At 43.6% G+C, this 20,531-nt stretch overlaps 1 protein-coding gene across 5 annotated transcripts in view; it reads right to left on the bottom strand.

The window, feature by feature from the left end:
* Nucleotides 1-20,531, bottom strand: part of LOC141096188 (beta-crystallin B3-like) — a 368,074-nt gene that overhangs the window by 95,168 nt on the left and 252,375 nt on the right. For 2 of the 5 annotated variants that reach the window (XM_073582651.1, XM_073582653.1), the window contains 5 exons: nucleotides 17,039-17,264; nucleotides 14,915-15,086; nucleotides 12,434-12,549; nucleotides 7,034-7,197; nucleotides 6,309-6,390 (listed from right to left, as the gene is read on the bottom strand). The exons of the other annotated variants lie outside the window; for them this stretch is intronic. In XM_073582651.1, coding sequence (XP_073438752.1) covers nucleotides 6,312-6,390; nucleotides 7,034-7,197; nucleotides 12,434-12,549; nucleotides 14,915-15,086; nucleotides 17,039-17,264 — 757 coding nt within the window. In that variant the 3' untranslated portion in view covers nucleotides 6,309-6,311. The remainder of the gene's footprint in view (nucleotides 1-6,308; nucleotides 6,391-7,033; nucleotides 7,198-12,433; nucleotides 12,550-14,914; nucleotides 15,087-17,038; nucleotides 17,265-20,531) is intronic. 5 annotated transcript variants of the gene reach the window in all.

Here is a 20,531-nt window from a genome sequence, read left to right as displayed (position 1 = left end):
GGAATCTGTCACCAGGTGTTTGCCCCTATATTCTGCTTCTCTCAGATGTCGGACATGTGTCACTTACTGGGCTGCTTGCTGCAGTTTTGATAAAATCACTTATTTGCTGTAGATTTAGCAGTTCTCTGACTGCTGAGCTCTGTATATCCCCGCCCTCACCACGGATTGGCAGCTATCTGTGTTCACTGTGCATAGTCAGAAAGCTGTCAATCAGAAGCGGGGGCGGGGTTATACAGAGATTATGAATATAGAGAATTACATGGCAACAGTTTTACCAGTCTTCTAGTGATAATCTCCTGCTGATAAAATAGTGCTTTTATCAAAACTACAGCAAGCAGACCAGTAAGTGACACAATCACTGGAATCATGGTCTCTGATTTTACATTAAACTGCTCTCAGATTAAATGACAAAAAAAGATGATAGATTTCCTTTAAGGACACAGTGGGCAGCCACAGATTATTTTATTAGAGATCACTTATTAATAAAAGGACAAAAATGTCTATCAAATGTCAGGTGTGCACTTCTGGATCCTAGCAAACAGAGGGATCCCACAATCCCCCACAGAACCACTCGCTCTGAAAGCGCGGCATCTCACGTTTTGAACCAAGCCATCTTTTACTAAGCCGTAACCGATGGGTAAATGCTCTTATGATATTACTGACTGGTAAGCGCTTGGTAAATGATACCAGCGCAACAGAGGAAGATTTCAAGGCATTTAGCATGGAGTCCACACAGATTTTAGTGCAATCCACATCTCGTGCATGAAAAACCACCATGGTTACTTACCGGTAGCCGGTTTTTCCGGAACCCATGACAGCACCACATGAGAGAGAGGGATCCGCCCCGCCAGGACAGGAACCTACTGAAACATAAGGGGCGGCACCTCTCCCCCGCTTCAGTTGGATTACAGAGCACTTGAGAGGACTTCCCGGTTAGTTACATATTTATCCAACACCACATCACACAAATACACCCGACTATTGTGCACACCCAAACGGTGAAAAAGGGGGGGAAATATACGGGTGCTGTCATGGGTTCCGGAAAAACCGGCTACCGGTAAGTAACCATGGTGGTTTTCCCTTCACCCATGACAGCACCACATGAGAGATTCTGGAGACTTCGAACACCTTAGGGAGGGACCACTGCTCGCAGCACCCTTCTACCAAAGGTCAAGTCAGCCGAGGAGGATAGGTTTAGTCTATAGTGTCTAAAGAAAGTTGAGGGTGAGGCCCAGGTAGCGGCCTTACAAATTTGCTCTATTGATACCTCTGCTTTCTCAGCCCAGGAGGTCGCCACGGCTCTGGTGGAATGAGCCTTGATGCCGTCAGGAACCGGGACGCCACTAGCTGAATAGGCTACACTAATGGCCTCCCTAATCCATCGGGCAATAGTCCCCTTTGACACTCCATAACCTTTCCTGGCACCCTGGAAGGCTACAAATAAGGACTGGGACCTCCTCCACTGGCTGGTTATAGACATATACTCTACTAGGGTTCTTTTAACGTCTAGGCTATGAAATTTCTCCTCCCCTGGGTTTTTCGGATTCTCGCAAAAGGAAGGGAGGACAATTTCTTGGTTTCGGTGAAAGTTAGTTACTACTTTCGGCAAGTAAGCAGGGTCTGTTCTCATAACCACCCTATCCTGGTATATCTGGGTATATGGTGGGTTGACTGAAAGGGCCTGCAAGTCACTAACTCTACGTGCCGACGTTAGAGCTACCAAAATGATGGTTTTTAGGGTGAGATTTTTAGTTGAAATCTGCTGTATGGGTTCAAACGGCTCCTTCGTAAGGGCTTCCAACACTAGATTTAGATCCCATGGAGCTATTTTCGGTAAGGAAACTGGCCTAGATCTGTGGCAAGATTTTATGAACCTGGCTACCCATCTGTTTGCCGCTATATTGCAATTGTATAATGCACCCAGCGCTGAAACCTGTACCTTGAGGGTATTAACCGCCAGGCCTAGCTGTAGGCCTGCCTGCAAGAACTCCAAGATGGACTCGATTGGGGGTTCTTGACCTAACGGTTTTCCCAGGAATTGTAGGAATTTCTTCCACGTCCTGCCATATATGTTGGTTGTTATTGGTTTTCTACTTTTCATTAGAGTAGTCACCAACCCCGGGGAAAACCCTTTATCTCTCAAAAGTGCCCTCTCAAATTCCACGCCGTCAGATGGAGCCCCTTGACTTGTTTGTGGAATATCGGCCCCTGAGCTAATAAATCTGGAATATCTGGCAGTACCCACGGGTCCGAGAGAGACATCATTTGTAGTAGTGAAAACCACGGTCTTTTTGGCCAGAACGGGGCTATGAGGATTACTCTGGCTTGCTCGTCTCTTATCTTTTTTACCACTGCCGGGATTAATGCTACTGGGGGAAAGGCATAGCTCAGTTTGAACAGCCACGGGATTTGTAGAGCGTCTACTGCCCACGGGTTTTCCCCTGGGTTTAATGAGCAGAACCTCCTCACTTGCCGGTTGTTTTTGGTGGCAAAGAGGTCGATCTCTGGCTGCCCCCATAACTGTACTATCCTCTGGAATATTACATGATTTAAGGCCCACTCCCCCTGTTTTAATTTGTTGCGGCTTAGAAAGTCGGCTTGAACATTTTCTGTCCCTTTGATGTGTAGGGCTGTTAGGGAGGTTAGATGTTGTTCTGCTTTGAGAAAGATTCTTTTGGCTTCGTCCATTAGGGAGTTTGACCTTGTCCCTCCCTGGTGGTTGACATACGCCACTGCCACCCTGTTGTCCGACATAATTCGGACGTTTTGACCCTGTAACATGGGAATGAATGCCTCTAGGGCTCTGTTTATCGCTCTTAACTCTCTTAAGTTGGAGGAAGCCTTCTGCTCTATGTGACCCCAGGACCCTTGGGCCATATGTTCTCTCAGGTGTGCCCCCCATCCCGAGGAGCTTGCGTCCGTCAATATTACATCGGACATGGGCCTGTGCCACGAAGTTCCCCCTGCTAAATTTGTGCCGTCTAGCCACCAAGTGAGAGAGTTTTTCCCCCTTTTCGGAAAGTTCCAGCTTCCCTTCTAAACGCCCTTTCAATCGTCTCTGGGCTGACAAGATTTCCGCCTGCAGTTGTCGGGTATGAAACTGTGCCCAGTTGATCGCCGGGATACAGGCTGTTAGCGTGCCCAACAGGGACATTGCCCTTCTTAGGGTCATGTGAGGATGCTGTATTGCCGTAAGGGTCATTTCTCTCACCTTCTCTAGTTTTTTCTCTGGCAAGAGACAAACTTGATGGTCGGAGTCCAAGACGAAACCTAGAAATGTTTGTTTCCTTAGGGGTTGAAGTTTTGATTTTTTTAAGTTTACCATCCAACCCAGTTCTTGCAGGGTCTCTGTTATTTTCTCTACCTGATGTGCGCAGTGATGTTCTGAATTGCCAATGACCAAAAAATCGTCCAAGTAAGGCACCATAATCACATTGTGGATTCGAAGGAAAGCTGTCATTTCCGCTATTACTTTTGTAAAAATCCTTGGCGCTATGGAGATGCCAAACGGAAGAGCTGTAAATTGAAAATGCCTGAGGTCGCCCTGGATGTATAGGGCTACCCTCAGGTATTTCTGGTATTCTTGGTGCATCGGGATATGGTAATAGGCATCCTTCAAATCTATTACGGCCATGAAGCAGTTGTGGTGTAACAGCTTTATGGCCGAAGTCACTGATTCCATTTTGAATGTTTGGTTCATAATCCATTGATTGAGGCGCCTGAGATTTATTATCGTTCTGAAGGAAAGGTCGGGTTTTTTTTATTAGGAAGAGGGGAGAATAGAACCCCCTTCTCTCTTGATGTTTTGGGACCTCTATCAGAACTTGTTTCTCCAACAGTCCTAAGATTTCTGTTTCTATGGCTGATTGCTCTCCTGGTTCCTTTCTGACGGGGGTCACCACAAATGAAGCTCTTGGATGCTGGAAGAAGGGGATTTTTAGGCCTTTCTTTATAATGTACAGAATCCAATTGTTGGCCGATATTTTCTCCCATTGTTGGGAAAAGAGCCTCAATCTTCCCCCCACAGGAGGGCTGGTGTCATTGCGGGGATTTTTTGGCGGTTGAGGTAGTTCCCCCAAACATGAACCCTGGTTCTTTTTTCCTCTTGTCGTCCCACCTTTTCCGCTCTCCCGGGGGACGGCCTCGATTGAACCTTCCCCTCCGAAAGGGCGGTCTCCTCTGATCACCCATGAATCTGGGGAAGCCCTTCTTTTTATCACCGGCTTTTTCCAGGATGTCATCCAGGTTTTTTCCAAACAGGAACTGCCCATCACATGGTAACGAGCATAATTTCGCCTTAGATTGAATATCCCCAGGGCAGCCTTTGAGCCATAACGCCCGTCTTGCGGCGTTCGATAGCCCCGCTGCTCTTGCCGTTAACCTCATCGAGTCGGCGGAGGTGTCAGCCAAGAAAGCGGCAGCTCCGTGTAGCAAGTACATTTCTCCTAATATTTTCTCTCTTGGTACTTTGGAGACTAATTTTTCTTCAAGTTGTTGCAACCAGACCATTAATGACCGGGCTGTGCAGGTGCCGGCTATTGCTGGTTTCAGACCCCCTGCCGCTGCCTCCCAAGTGTGCCTTAGGTATGAGTCCGCTTTTTTATCCAAGGGATCTCTCAAAACCCCTGAATCCTCCAGGGGCAGGGCCGACTTCTTGGAAGACCTAGACACTGCTGCGTCAATCTTTGGGACTTTGTCCCAGACGTCCGTGTCTTTAGCCTCGAAGGGGTATCTTCGCTTTGAAGAGGAGGGAAGGCTACCTGACTTCTCCGGTTTCTTCCACTCTCTCTCGATTAGGGCCTGAACCTTGTCATTGACCGGAAAGGTACGCTTTTTCCTTTCTTGCAGGCCGCCAAACATTACATCCTCCAGTGATCTCTCTACCTTCTCCTCCTGCAGGCCCATAGTGGACCTGATGGCTTTAAGGAGAGCGTCCGTATCTTCTATGGGAAAGCAAGGTCTGCCCCCCGTATCACTGTCTGAGGATGAAGATGACCCGTGCTCCACTTGATACTCCGAAGAGGAGGAGCCTGACGAGGAACTCGGGGAGGCTTTCCTACTCTTCTTTTTTAATAATTTTTTAAGTGAGCCCTGTACCTCAGATTTTATTATCGATCTGAGGTTTGTTGCCAGGCTCGGCACCTCTTCAGCCATAGTCCGCTGGATACAGCTGACACATAAGTCCTTTGGGTAGTCTTTCGCTAAAGGGCTGTGGCATAGGGCACATTCTCTATTTTTCTTTTTGCTTATGGCTTTTTTGCCTCCCTAATAAAAAAAAAAAAAAAGACATAGGAAGGCCTATTATAATATTGTCTAACTTTCACGGAGATCACTCACCACCCAGGAAAGACTGATACCGGGCACTGGGGCTGCGAAGGAGCGTGCGCTCTGCGCTCTTTTGACCTCGAGGAATCCCTCGATCGGTGACTTGGACGGCTGCTGCTTTTGCCGTTCGAGCGGCTCTTGCGACCAGAAGCTTGCGATGGGGGCAGGGACAATGGGGACGGTGAGCGATCCTCCTGAGACGCCATTGTCACCCCTGCAGCCGCTTCTGCTCCTTCTTTTATCAGTGAGTGAGCCCCTCATTACCCCTCCCCCCGCGACCGCCAGCCGCTTCTCCTGGCCGGCGTCGCGCCCGGCGCCATGACCGTCGCGTCCTGATGACGTCAGCTGTCGCACTCCCAGAATCCTCTGCGCCGCTGACGTCAGACGCCGGTCTCCGCCCCCGGCTTCCCCTGCATGCAGGCGAAGGACGGGCGCGTGCGCAGGGGGAGGGCGGCACGGGGAGGACCTCCGAAGGGAGGACATCGGGATGTGCCCGCACGAACCCGGGGCCCGAATCAGGCAACACCCCGGGGACAGCGCTACCAGCTGCCGACGGCCGGCGTCGCAGGTAAGCTAGCCCTGCAATTTTTACCCGCCGGGACGGCCCTGGGTCTTTTCATCCTGACAGGCACCGCCGCTGTCAGAGGGATTCCTTTCCAGGACAGGAACCCAACTGAAGCGGGGGAGAGGTGCCGCCCCTTATGTTTCAGTAGGTTCCTGTCCTGGCGGGGCGGATCCCTCTCTCTCATGTGGTGCTGTCATGGGTGAAGGGAAAATTGGATTTCATTACGCGCTAACATGTTTCTGTTTTGTGTTTTTATGTAAAATGATCATAAAATCAAAGAATACTGTCGATTATACCATAATGCAGAAATGCAATATAAATGGTATATGTACAAACTTTAATTTAAAGGGGTTTCTTCTAGTGGCAAATAGTGTGAGCAGGCGTTTTATTTTATATTGTCCTGTGTAGTACAATATACCTGTTAACTGTGGTTCTCATACTGGCTCTGTCGCTTCTTTGATTTCAGCTCCTTTAACCACTGTGGGGATTCACTTGCTCCTCTGGAAGCAGAAAAGAATAGAAATATGCTCAAGATCTATCATGCAATTTGTCAGAGGTTTGAGCTTTACAGCTATATGGGGAATGCGGCATTCACTGTCGAATTGAAACATAGATCAAGCCCCAATATACTAAAACTGACCTCAGCCATGACATTGGTGTACACTAGCCGATGGTGGTCTTTTAAGAACCACTAATCAGTCGTTTATTAGCCTGCTTAGACAGGCCGACCGAACAGCCCATGTACAAAGGTCCTACTGGTAATTGATCCTTCATTGCGCATAAACTGTTATTGTTCTCGGCAGCACATGTCCAGTTTACACAGGGCGATGTGCTGCCAAGAACGATATTTTTTTTTAACAAGTTTAAAAATCTTTTTACCAGATGATCAAGCATTTTATGTCAATGGCTATTATTGCAAATAGAGGACTGCAGGAATACTAATTCACTATGATCGGCCAGGATAAATGCAAACAATTTACCATTAAGGGGAAGCCATCGTGAGCGAGGAAACAACTAGGCTCACTTGTCACAAAAGAGAGCAGTTGTGACAGCCTTGCATCCTGATCTTACCATACCAAAACATATATGACTGAGGAAATAGTGATCAGCTGGCAGCATACAGAAAAATCAGGGACAGCTAACCTGTCTTGTATGTCTGCAGAGGTTGGCAAAAGTTTGACACCCAGTGTTCCTTGTGGGAGAGGAGATTTTGGCGACCTTGAAGGTGGAGCAGAAGACTGAGGTGAAGAAGGCTGAGTTGAAGATTCGCTACTGCTCTCTGTCTCTTGCCTTTTCCGAAGTTGGGCCTATTGAAAACACAAAATTAGTATCTAATATGATTAAAGGGAACCTGTCAGCAGGATTGTGCACAGTAACCAACAGACAGTGTCAGGTCGGCATCGTTATACTGATTACAATGATAGCTTGGTTGATGAAATCCATCTTATGGTTGTTCTGTAATCTTTATTTTCAGTTTTGTGGTAATGAGATTCTCCTGCCCTAAGGCAGAGTTGGTGCATGTGGTGCTCTGATTAGGTATTCATAATGCAGACAGCTGACAGGTCTCTGATCCCTCACTGACCTGCCCCCTAGTTTGCATAATGAATATCTGTATATACTTTAAATAAAAAAGTGGTACCATCTTGGAGGAGGAATTTTTTTCTTCTTCTCCAGTAATATGGCGCCGCAGAAGCATGCGCAGTAGCAGCTATCGGATCAGCAGCAGACGTTGATAGCAGCTACTGCACAGGCACGGCGGGCGCCATTTACAATTTTTTTCTCCTCTAGCTGAATAACTTGGGAAAAAAAAACAAAACATTATTGGCACATAAAACATGGGATTGTGCTAGGGCTGGTATCTGCCTGCAGAAGCTTTTTTTAAAATTTTTTTTTTTAAGTATATACAGATATTTATTATGCAAACTAGGGGTCAGATCAGTGAGGGATCAGTGACCTGTCAGCAGTCTGCATTATGAATACCTAATCAGAGTACACCTACACCAACCTCACCTTAGGGCATGAGAATCTCATTAACTAAAAACTGAAAATAAAGATTAAAAAAACAGCCACAAGATGGATTTCATCAACCAAGGTATCATTTTATTCAGTATAATGGCGTGGACCTGACACTGTAGGTTACTGTACACAATCCAGCTGACAGGTTCCCTTTAAACAACTGAAGACAATATTGCAATAGAAAAAAAAAAAAGTTTCCCATGACAACTGGTCAGATGATATAAAATTTAATATTCTGAAAGAACCTCAAAGGATTAATCTGATTGGCTTCAATTGGTAACCCTACCATTCTTACTCTGCACTAGCTTTGAACAATGGTGACATACGTTTCTTGGCAAAGCAAAGAGCAAAAAAAAGTAAACAAATTGAAAAATAAAAAAAGTATAATTTTTTCATTATGAATGAGAAACCTGTGTTCAAAATCATCAAACACATCAATATCTTCTCCTAACTAGCTTGTATAATAGTAAATACACATGTGGTCAAAATTGTTGGTACCCCTCGTTTAATGACAGAAAAACCCACAATGGTGACAGAAATAACTTGAATCTGACAAGAGTAATAATAAATCATAAATCTATGAAAATGAACAAATGAAAGGTAGACATTGATTTTTAGCCATGCTTCCACAGAATTTAAAAAAAATAAAACTCATGAAATAGGCCTGGACAGAAATGATGGTACCCCTTAGGCTACTTTCAGACTTGCGTTATGAAGCACAGCGCAGGGCCGCCGCTAAGCTCCGCCCCCGGCCGTGCCTCCTCCGGTCAGCTCCTCCTATGGGCGTATGATGCTGCATGCGCCTGGCGTACCCTATATTTAGCATTTGGTATGCTGGCCGTGCGCTGGTCTGCTTTTGCCGGCGCATGCGCCCTTTTGGCGCTGCGCTGACGTGCGCCAAACGCAACGTGTTGCATTTTTGTGCGCTCGGCGCAGCGCCAAATGGGCGCATGCGCCAGCAAAAGCAGACCAGCACACAGCCAGCGTACCCAACGCTAAATATAGGGTACGCCGGACGCATGCAGCGTCATGCGCCCAATAGGAGCTGACCGGAGGAGGTGCAGCCAGGGGCAGAGCTTAGCGGCGGCCCTGTGCTGCACCTCATAACGCAAGTCTGAAAGTAGCCTTAACTCCATATTTTGTTGCACAACCTTTTGAGGCAATCACTGCAATCAAACGATTTCTGTTTCTGTCAATGACACTTCTGCACCTCTCGACAGGTATTTTGGCCCACTCCTCAAAAGCAAACTGCTCCAGTTGTCTTGTGTTTGACGGTTGCCTTTTCCAGACGGCATGTTTCAGCTCTTTCCAAAGATGTTCAATAGGATTTAGGTCAGGGCTCATAGAAGGCCACTTCAGAATAGTCCAATGTTTTCCTTTTAGCCATTCTTGGGTGTTTTTAGCTGTGTGTTTTGGGTCATTATTCTTTTGCAAGACCGATGACCTGCAACTGAGACCAAGCTTTCTGATACTGGGCAGCACATTGCTCTCTAGAATCCCTTGATAGTCTTGAGATTTCATTGTACCTTGCACAGATTCTAGACACCGTGTGCCAGATGCAGCAAAGCAACAGAGCCTCCTCCATGTTTCACAGTAGGGACAGTGTTCTTTTCTTGATATTCTTCATTTTTCCATTTGTGAACATAGCGCTGATGTGTCATGCCAAAAAGCTCCATTTTGTCTCATCCGTCCATAGGACATTTCTCTCAGAAGCTTTGTTGCTTGTCAACATGTAGTTTGGCAACTTCCAGTCTGGGTTTTTTATGATTTTTTTTCAACAATGGTGTCCTCCTTGGTAGTCTCTCATGAAGTCAACTTTGGCTCATACGACGACGGATGGTGCGATCTGCTAGTGGTGTTCCTTGAGCTTGAAGTTCACTTTTAATCTGCTTAGAAGTTTTTCTGTGCTCTTTTGTTACCATTCTTATCATCAGTCTCTTTGGTTTGTCATCAATTTTCCTCCTGCGGCCAAGTCCAGGGATGTTGGCTATAGTCCCATGGAGCTTAAATTTCTGAATAATATGTGCAACTGTAGCCACGGGAACATCAAGCGGCTTGGAGATGGTCTTATAACTTTTACCTTTAACATGTTTGTCTATAATTTTCTTTCTAATCTCCTGAGACAACTCTTTCCTTTGCTTCCTCTGGTCCATGTTAAGTGTGATACACACCATGTCACCAAACAGCCCAGTGACTACCTGTAGCCCTATATACAAGCCCACTCACTGATTCCAAGATTGTAAACACCTGTGATGTTAATTAGTGGACACACCTTGATTTAACATGTCCCTTTTGTCACATTATTTTTCAGGGGTACCATCATTTCTGTCCAGGCCTATTTCATAAGTTTTATTTTTTCAAAAATTCTGTGGAAGCATGGTTGAAAACAATGTCTGACTTTCATTTGTTCATTTTCATAGATTTTTGATTCATTATTACTTTTGTCAGATTCAAGTTATTTCTGTGATGATTGTGATTTTTTTCTGTCATTCATGTCAGTGTTTCTGGTACATACAAGTCCATAACTTTCATAGCCAAATTGCACCAAACAAAAAAGTGCTTAAAAACATTATCAATCGCAACCAATTCACTTACCATTAGGCTACGTGCACAAGTTGCGGATTTTGTTGCAGATCCGCAAGTGGATTTACACCAAATCCACAAAGGAGTGCTCAAGCAATGTTAATCAATGAAAATCCAGAATTGGTGTGCCCATGCTGCGCAAAATTCCACACCGATTCCCAGCGTTTTATTTTCCACAGCATGTCAATTCTTTTTGAGAATCTGCAGCGTTTCTGCATCCATTGACGTACATTGAGTCAGTCAAATCCGCAGCTAAACCGCAGGTGTAAAAAGGTCTGCGGATTAGCGTCAGATTTGCGTGCCAAAAACGCTGCGGAAAGGAAGGAGGAAGAGTGTGTGGGCGGAGACTGTGTGAGCAGAGAATATGTGCGGGTCTGTCTCCGGGTGTCTGTGTGCAGCCAGGCATCATCTGATGGGACTACTATTCCCACCCGACTATGTCTGGTGTCACATATAACAGTAGTCCCATCATCCGTCGACTGTGTTCAATTGTAAAACAAAAACAAACACATTCACTCTCACCAAACACCTAATTCCCCAACGCCCTCGATCTCCTGCAACAAAAATAAAATAATAAACCAACACAAATACTCCATGGTCCGCCGTAGTCCTAAATAAATTGTCCCATGCCGATCTCACGTGTAGAACAGTCACTGCGCTGCCGTCAGAGAGGTCGCCGGAGTTCATGCTGTCACTTACGGCACCGCTGCGTGAAAAAATTCTCACTCAGCGGTACTGCCGTAAAGTGAGAGCACAAACTCCGGTGAACTCTCAGTGATGCACTGCAAGAGGATTAGCTCCTGTCACTGTATCACCGAAGCCGAGTAGAGCAGTCACATCTCCCAATGTAACTGTTCAACATGTGAGATCGTCGTGGGACACTCGCTATTTAGGACTACGGCAGACAGGGAGTATTTGTGTTGGTTTATTATTTTATTTTTGTTGCAGGAGATGAAGGATTCCGGGATTAGGCAATGCAGTAAGTATGGTTTAATTAAGATTTAATAAAGGAGTCTGTGTGATTATCTCAAATAAAGGACTTTATTCTGGCTGTTTCTTTATTTAGCATATCACTATGGGGTTAGTAATGGATAGGTGTCTTATTGACGCTTCTCCATTACTAAGCCGTTTGCTTGATGTCAATACAAAGGAGACATCAACCCCACAAATATTACCCCACAAATATTACCCCACTTGCCACCGCTACAGGGCAACTGGGAAAAGTGGAGGGAAGGTGCCAGAATTGATGCATCTATAAGATGCGCCATTTCTGGGGCAGCTGAGATCTGATGTTTATAGCCTGGAGGGTGCCAATATACATGGCCCCTTCTCAGGCTATTAATATTAGCCCACAGCAGGCTGCCTAAACTGGTTTGATTTTATAGGGGGACCCCATGTCAATTTTTTTCTGGGGTTCTCCTGTAAACTAGCCAGAAAAAGGCTAAGCAAACATCTGTGAGTGGATAATAATAGCCTGGGAACCTTTATGGCTATTGGCTCCTTCCCAGAATATTATCAGCTTTGCTTTCCCTCTGCTGGTTCTGAAAATTATGCAGGAGCCCACGCAATTTTTTTTACATTTTTTTTTGTAAAATAAACAGATATTGCGTTTGATGCAGATTGTGTGTGTGTGTCTGTCTTTTATTTAACTCATTATGTACCATTTTATTAATGAGGCTATATGGCTGACACATACATATTATATTCACTTATATTTGTTTTGTATGTGTAAAAGTTATATTTGAACATGGTATGTAATGATATTATGGTCTTCAATGTAGAATGTAAAAGAAGAAGCTTGAAAAGGAAGTGACATCACAATTCTTTTTTTGTGTCAATAAAGATATCTTTATTTAGCTTACAGAAAGGCATACAAATCAGCATGTAAATCCGCAGAAAAAACGCAGATTTTTACAAGAGCAAATCCGAAACATGCGCACATACCTTTAGAGTGGAGTGATCCATTCCAGGAAACATTGGCATCCTCTGAGACAACAGTGAAGACCTTTGAGGCTTTTCTTCTTCTGCATCAACTTCATCCCTTTTCTCATGTTTGTCTTCTAAAATACCAAACACAGAAAAATCACAATAATTCTAATCCTTGTACAGAGATATACTGTAAAGAAGGTAAACCACTAACTGATGTACTGTTATGTCTAATGCAAGGCCGGAGAAATTTTATCAGCCCTTTGGGTTCTGCCTACATGTTTCTTTTATAGGGTATGACCACTATTTCACAGGAAGTACTGTACATGACAAAACCGCAGTCCAGTGGTAAAACACGCGTGAGGTTTCTGTGTGCCTCGTCTATAGACCAGAATGTCTCAAGGTACTTTTGGGAGGCTGAATAATTTGCTGCTACTTGTCTAATACGCTATATTTTATAGTCTTACATTCTACTATAGCTTGCATCACTCAATGACATCCATTTGGCTGGCAGAGCATTTATTGAGGCTTCCAAGCCAATTGATAAACAAGTGTACCAAGCACTTTGTATGAATTTAGCTATTTGTTAAGATTATGTGTTTGACCATTCCTACGCTCTTTAATACTATGATCTTACATGTGAGGCACTAGTCTACCATGCCAAAGGAGTTTTATCTTCTCCTTTCTTGCTCCCTTTTCCCCCTATTTATAGTAGTACTGTTGTACTTTATTTTTAATATTTAAAAGTGTTTTTTCCACAAAGTACATTTGAATTAAGAGATCTTGGAATAATAATAAATTCCACAATTGGACGTGTTTAAAAAAAAAAATAAAAATGTTCCTGTGCTGAGATAATCTTATAAATGTGCCCCTGCTGTGTACTGTGTAATGGCCGTGTCTGACCGAACAGGAACATGGTCTGATCATACCACAGCTCCTGGGCAGGGGAGGAAGCAAAAGAGAGGATACAGACATTACAGCAGGGGATCACAGCTGATTTTTAAGCAATGTTTTACTTCAAAGATACAATCAGTGCAATCCCATGCTATAACGCCTGTAAACCAGTGATACATTCCTTCATCAAGGCCTCATTATAACATTGTCCATGTGGTTTCCATACTAGTCTTACAGTTTACAGAGCTGGCTGGAGGTGGTGTAAAAACTTTAAAAGTCACAAAATATTTTGAAACATTTTAAGCAGTTTTATGGCAAAATTCTGGTGAAAGCTGATCGAGTTAGGCTATTAGTGTACTTGGGCTGTAGATATGTAACAATACTTTTCATTCATAGACATCTAAACTGCGAAAGAAAAATCAATCAAGTACATACATAGCTGACTAAGTTAGCAAGTAGTAGGAATCTGTTATCCTCCAATTTGATAATGTTTTTGTGTATGGACAAACACGTTCTTGAGTTTTGAGGTGCAAGACTGATGATTACTATGGCAGAAATCCATAAACTATTGTCCATCACATTTACATTGCAATTTACAACCGGTATTGACCATTCAGCTGTTTGCAACCCTGGGAAGATGAAAAACATTAATGGATTCTACTCCCATGAACAAGCCACACCGCTACCTTTCCAACCAGAATCTGTTTTTTACCGGGTTACTGCCACAATATGTCAAATAATATTCCTAGAAAAAAAAAAAAAAAAATATACAACATATTTTCCACATAATACTGCCACTGAATCCCAAAATACGGCCATAATATGCTTAAAAGGGAATCTGTCAACATGTTTTTGCTATGTAATCTCATTGCAGAATGAAAAAGGGACAGTGGCCCTGATTCCAATGATGTATCACTTAATTTACTGAGTGCAGCAGTTGTGATAGAATCACAGTATTCTCTCCTGCAGATGTAGCAGAGCCCAGAATGTTCAGCCCTGTATAATCCCGCCCACACCACTGACTGACAGCTTTCTGTGTACATTATATATTGACAGAAAGCTGCTAATCTGTAGTGGGAGTGTAGTTGACTAGGAGGCATAAGACAGATAGCCCTCTAGTGAAAATCCCATGGCGATAAAACATTGATTTTTATTAAAACAAAAACACATGGCCTAGTGAGGAAGACATCCCTGAAATCAGGCTCTCAGCCTGCATCATGGTGCTCTCCGATTACATAGCAAAAACCTAGTGGACAAACTCCTTTTAATGGTAAAAAGATTGGAAAAGTGGTCATGGGATGTGCAGGAGTTACTAAATGAGCTCTGCCTGCCTCAATCTGAGCCCCCAGCATTGATCATACAGAGCAGCACAAAGTAGGAGACAAATACTGTGCAGATGGAAGGTAAAGCTGTGTTTTCTGTATTGTCTGACAGTGCACTTCGTGTAAAAGAGCGCATATCCCAAAGATTAGAATGGACAGTGGGATGGAGAATTTGTTCTACTCAATTCTTAAGTTGATTTTAGGGGATGAATGGGCTTTTCAGCCGTAAACAGTTCCCAATTCCAATCATCAAGTATAGCCGATGCTCTGGATCGGAAGTTACCTGTGGTATCAGTGAACATCCAAGGACTGTCTGTATCCTCTATCACTGCTAGTTGGCTGCTGGACAGCAAAAGTCGACTTCTCCGCTGTGACTGGCTAGGTGCACGACGCTGGCTCTTCCGACTTAGTTGAACCCTGTTCTTGAGTGCTGTGGAGTCTAAGACTGAAGTTTGCTGTGAAGGAAAAGAAACAGGGGTTTATCTGCAATGGTTCTGCTAGAAGTAACTTTACAACTGGTAAAATAACCTTGAAATAGTAGATAAATGAATTTGTATTGCAGGGCATGCGAGTTGAATATTACAACTGGTCCAAACAAGGATTCTTTTGTTTTGCTCTAGTCAGCATGTACAATACAAAATAAAATTGTGGTACCGTGTTAGCCAGAAAAATAGATGTAAATACTTATGTCCCAAAAAAAAAAATTGAGAAAAGTATTCAAGCAGTGATACCTTTATTGGCTAACCAGAGAAATTATATTTGCAAGCTTTCAGGGCTCAGAAGGCCCCTTCATCAGGCTACATTACAAGTGAATTACTGAGAAGAGATGGCAACATTTAAATAGAAATTACAACAGGACATGAGGTGATACAGGTGTAACAAAAACCTTAATTTAATTTCCTTGGCCTGTATCACCTCATGTCCTGGTGTAATTTCTATTTAAATGTTGCCATCTCTTCTCAGTAATTCACTTGTAATGTAGCCTGATGAAGGGGCCTTTTGAGCCCTGAAAGCTTGCAAATATAATTTCTCTGGTTAGCCAATAAAGGTATCACTGTTTGAATACTTTTCTCAATTTTTTTTTTTTGGGGACATAAGTATTTAGCTGTAGTCAGCAGTAATTAAATTACCAGAATTTGATTTTTGATGGTAAAAAATGTAAGAACACTTATGTCTATCATACTCGGATATAAACAGTAAATTTATGTTAAGTCTAAAACGCATCAGTAGGGTTGTGCTAGGGCCAGTAAACGACAAGTCATGAGAGCAGATGATTTCATGGGTTACTGCCCAAGTCTATTGTAGGTCAGTCTAAAACAGCATTTCCCCAACTCCAGTCCTCATGGCCCCCACAGGTCATATTCGCAGTATTTCCTTAGTATTGCACAGGTGATGGAAGTATCATGAAGACATCAGGAATTCTCTCACCTGTATAACACTATGGAAATCCTGAATAGAGTTGAGCGAATTTGTTAGGATTCGGCTCCGAATATTGTTTTTACAATATTTGTCGAACACAGTCGAACGTCAGAGTCACGGGAGTAGATAATACCGAATATGTTTGGAACCAATCATCAAACATACATTCGGCATGAATAGGGAACCAATATGGCACGAATATGGAAAAATTCAGATTCGGCGACTGAATCTGAACAAATTTGCTCAACTCTAATCCTAAAAACATGACTTGTGGGGGGGCCCATGAGGACTGGAAATTGGGAAACACTGCTCTATAAACATTGAATTCTCAAAAACGTGGTACAATGGATCAATAGGCTGGACAAAAAAAAACAAACGGTTGAATAATAAAAGCATATGGCTTTCACAAGCTCATAGCAGAAAATCTTCAGTTTCAGCTTTTGTCAAACTGCTTAGCATAATAATGTATCGTATGTGACTGACCCTGTAATGTCTGCACAAGTTAGGATTATAGGTGATGTTCACTAGATTTGCACCCTTTGTGCACTCATATCAGACACTATGCTGTCCAACTGTGCACTGTGTCCAGCACTGTCCTGGAAAGACAGCTTAGTTGAAGGACGCCCCTGTAGCCCAGATAACATTCTCCAGTGCCAAGTTCTAATGCCAGAAAACAGCACAGGAAGGGGAAGTCACATTCGGTACAACAGCTGATGTGACTTCCTGCCTGCAGAGAGTCATGATGGAAGCACTACAAAGCAGAGAAACTACTATGAAATTCCAAACATACAACACGAACATTGTTATATTAGTATAGAATTATGAACACAATAAAAATGGGACTAACATCTGCAACACAGACTTCCTCCCTCTTTATTTTCCAATAGGATTTTTCTAACCAACCATACATAAAAATAAAACATTATAATTGGTTAAAAAAAAATTGTTGTCGTTGGTAACATTTCCATGAATTTCAAATGTTTCTTACATCCATGAAAGAGAAATCAGCTGCTTTGGCTTCATGAAAAGACGGCGTGCTTGCTGTGCCATCGGTGGAATCAAGGTCCATGCTTGATCTATCCAGACTTTCATCACGGACTTCAGTGATAGAATCATGCTGGTCAGTCTCAGTGTGGGACAGTGAGGACAAGCGGCTGTGGGACTGCAGCTTGCGGGTGCTGATGTTATCGTATGATGAAGATTCCTGGACAAAGCTAGAGCGGAAAAGGCAAATTTAGTTAGTACATTTACTACAACTGCCATAGCATGCTTTACAATTATTGCCTCCGTATAATACATATATACATACATACATTATATATAGATTACACACATACATATCAGACTCTCGCCTACCATGGAAACCTTCAAAAAGAACTTGAAGACCTACCTCTTCCGACAAGCCTACAACTTGCAGTAACAACCGATCCACCAAACCGCTGCACGACCAGCTCTACCCTTGCCTACTGTATCCTCACCCATCCCGTTGTAGATTGTGAGCCCTCGCGGGCAGGGTCCTCTCTCATCCTGTACCAGTCGTGACTTGTATTGTTTAAGATTACTGTACTTGTATGTATTATGTATACCCCTCCTCACATGTAAAGCGCCATGGAATAAATGGCGCAATAATAATAATAATAATAATACTACATACATACATATGCACACACATCACTCTCTTTATGCATGTTTATACATTGAGTGAACAGCAGAGGGCAGGCAAGTCACATAAATCTGGTGAATGGTCTGCATACTATGCGCGATGACCCAGCATAAATGCAGGAAGCTGCACTGTTTACGGTAACCATTTTGCTTTTTCTTATTGATCTAAGTAGGGGAAATAATGGTAGTGCTAGTAGATCCAAAATATCTCCAGCTTACTAAATAGGTGGGCGCTGCAAGAGAATAATGTCAAAGTTGCCGCATGAATAATAACAGCACTGACCAACGCGAGTCCCCTCCAAACCAGACCTGGGGATCGCAGGAATTCTGTTAATATACACTTCGCTCCCCAATATTTTGGTTAGATGTAACGGCTTATTGGGCTGCTGGAAGCACAGAGCCTGTACATCAGTGCGAGGCGAATGTACAGCTCCCTGGTACGGGGGCGTTTGCAGTACACAGCGTGTCTGAGGGAGCATACTGCAATTTTATTCCTGCCAGATTTGTATAGAAAATGTGTGCCTCCATATAAATTTTTTAGACACAAGAGAACCCATAACTTATAATAAAAGCCTTATCATGGCTCACTGCAAAATAAGGGAAGACAAAAAAGGATAGGGTGTTATAATTCAAGTTGCCCCAATCCAACATAACGAAGGGAAGCATCGGGAGGCAGAGGCCCCCATGTACATTAGACAGACAAGCAGACTGTCCTGCCAAAATCAACAGCTTCCGTTTACTTCATCTACCGAGTATGGGTTAATCAGATTTATCACATTCAATCATTATTCCACTTGCAATGGAAAATGGTTCCAAGGCAATTATTGTCAAACCCATTTTGACAGTAATAGGCAGAGAGCGGAAGAAAAAGAAACCCAATGATAAGACCACCAGGGAATAGTTTCCTTGTTTTCCTGTGCAGTGTTCAGACTGACCTCGCGATAATCAATTATCTGAAGATCTATTTAATGGGAGTATGTGCACATTAGATTAAGGGTACTGTCACACTTAGCGATGTACCAGCGATCCCGACCAGCGATATGACGCGGTCAGGATCGCTGGTACATCGCTAAGTGGTCGCTAGTGAGCTGCCACACAGGCAGATCTCACCAGTGACATCGCTGGGAACGGGGATCGCTACTTACCTGTCACACTAGGCGATCCTGCGTCCTCCCGCCCGGCTCCACGCTCGTCGTCGCAGGAAGCTGACGATGAGAAACACTCCTGGACGTTCTCGCGCGATCAGCGATGGGGAGCGGGTCGTAGGTAAGTATCACACACAGCGATATCGCTAACAATATCGCTATAACGTCACTAGTTATAGCGATATTGCTAGCGATATCTCTTAGTGTGACATGCCCTTTAAAGCGAATGAATATCACGGTCCGTGGTACAAAAAAAATAAAACCTTCAGTCTTGTAAAGGATTAACTTGTTTATATAAGATCAGTAAAATAAAAAAAAAGCAAAGTAAAAGGCCAGAATAATAAAACTATTGAGTGTTGGCCATTGCAAACAATCCGAGTAATACTTTATACAACTATATGTAAAAATGATCAAAACTGAACATTCCCAACAATATTCATTAAATGGTCATGCCCAATTTTATGATTCACAACATTCTGTAACGTTGGCTTTTCTAGTACCCCGAGATCCCTTTTAGTACAAATCCCACCAGGCAGGGCTGTGGAGTCGGAGTCGTGGAGTCGGAGCTCATTTTGGTGGAGTTGGTATAAAATGGACCGACTCCGACTCCTAAAATATATAATAAATTGGGTACAGTAGTTCAATGCAGAATGTGCTGAATATTTTTTCATAGGAATTTGGGAAAGTTATGAAATGTCCTATAAATGACTGTTCTATTCCTGATCTTAGGCTACATTCACACACAGCGTTTTTCCTGCATTTTTTGAGGATACGTTTTTCAGCTGCAAAAGCAGATCAGCTTTTTAAAAAACCACATCACCTGAAATCTGCTCTACCCATTCATCCATATCTGTCTATCCATATCTTATCTGTACCAAAAAGAATGAAAGCCAGGAAGCACACAGACTAACACTCTTTTTTTTTTTTTTTTTTAAGCACCAGTCAGGTACACCTCATAGCTGCCCAAAAGGACGCCCAGGACAGGCATTGCTCGTCTTCAGTAACACATCAACATCAATTGATAGTTGGAATAAATAGACTGCATTCATCACAACATCTTCTTAAGGTGCAGGCTTTATTTTCAAGTGGAGGGGTGTGCAGTACGAGGTTCTGCAGCAGCTGAGGTGTGCAGTATGAGGTTCTGCGTAACAGTATGAGGTTCTGTCCCCCCAGGTTTGAGCCTGGATACACCCATGGTGTGAATGTAGCCTGAGGATCTAGGCTTTGTCTTAAGGGCATGTCACACTAAGAGATATCGCTAGCAATATCGCTATAACTAGTGACGTTATAGCGATATTGCTAGCGATATCGCTGTGTCTGATACTTACCTACGACCGGCTCCCCCGCTGGTTATCGCTGATCGCGCGAGAACGTTCAGGACTGTTTCTCGTCGTCAGCTTCCTGCTGTGACGACGAGCGACGCGTGGAGCCGGGCGGGAGGACGCAGGATCGCCTGGTGTGACAGGTAAGTAGCGACCCCCGTCCCCAGCGATGTCACTAGTGAGATCTGCCTGTGTGGCAGCTCACTAGCGACCACTTAGCGATGTACCAGCGATCCTGACCACGTCATATCGCTGGTCGGGATCGCTGGTACATCGCTAAGTGTGACAGTACCTTTAGCTGAGATAAGTCTTAGTGTGTGCGTATATATATATATATATATATATATATATA

This window comes from Dendrobates tinctorius, unplaced genomic scaffold (assembly GCF_039654945.1).
Source record: "Dendrobates tinctorius isolate UK_male_01 unplaced genomic scaffold, ASM3965494v1 ptg000073l, whole genome shotgun sequence".
NCBI lineage: Eukaryota > Metazoa > Chordata > Amphibia > Anura > Dendrobatidae > Dendrobates > Dendrobates tinctorius.
The sequence above is the reverse complement of the archived record's forward strand: the minus strand, read 5'-3'. Positions and strand labels throughout refer to the sequence as shown.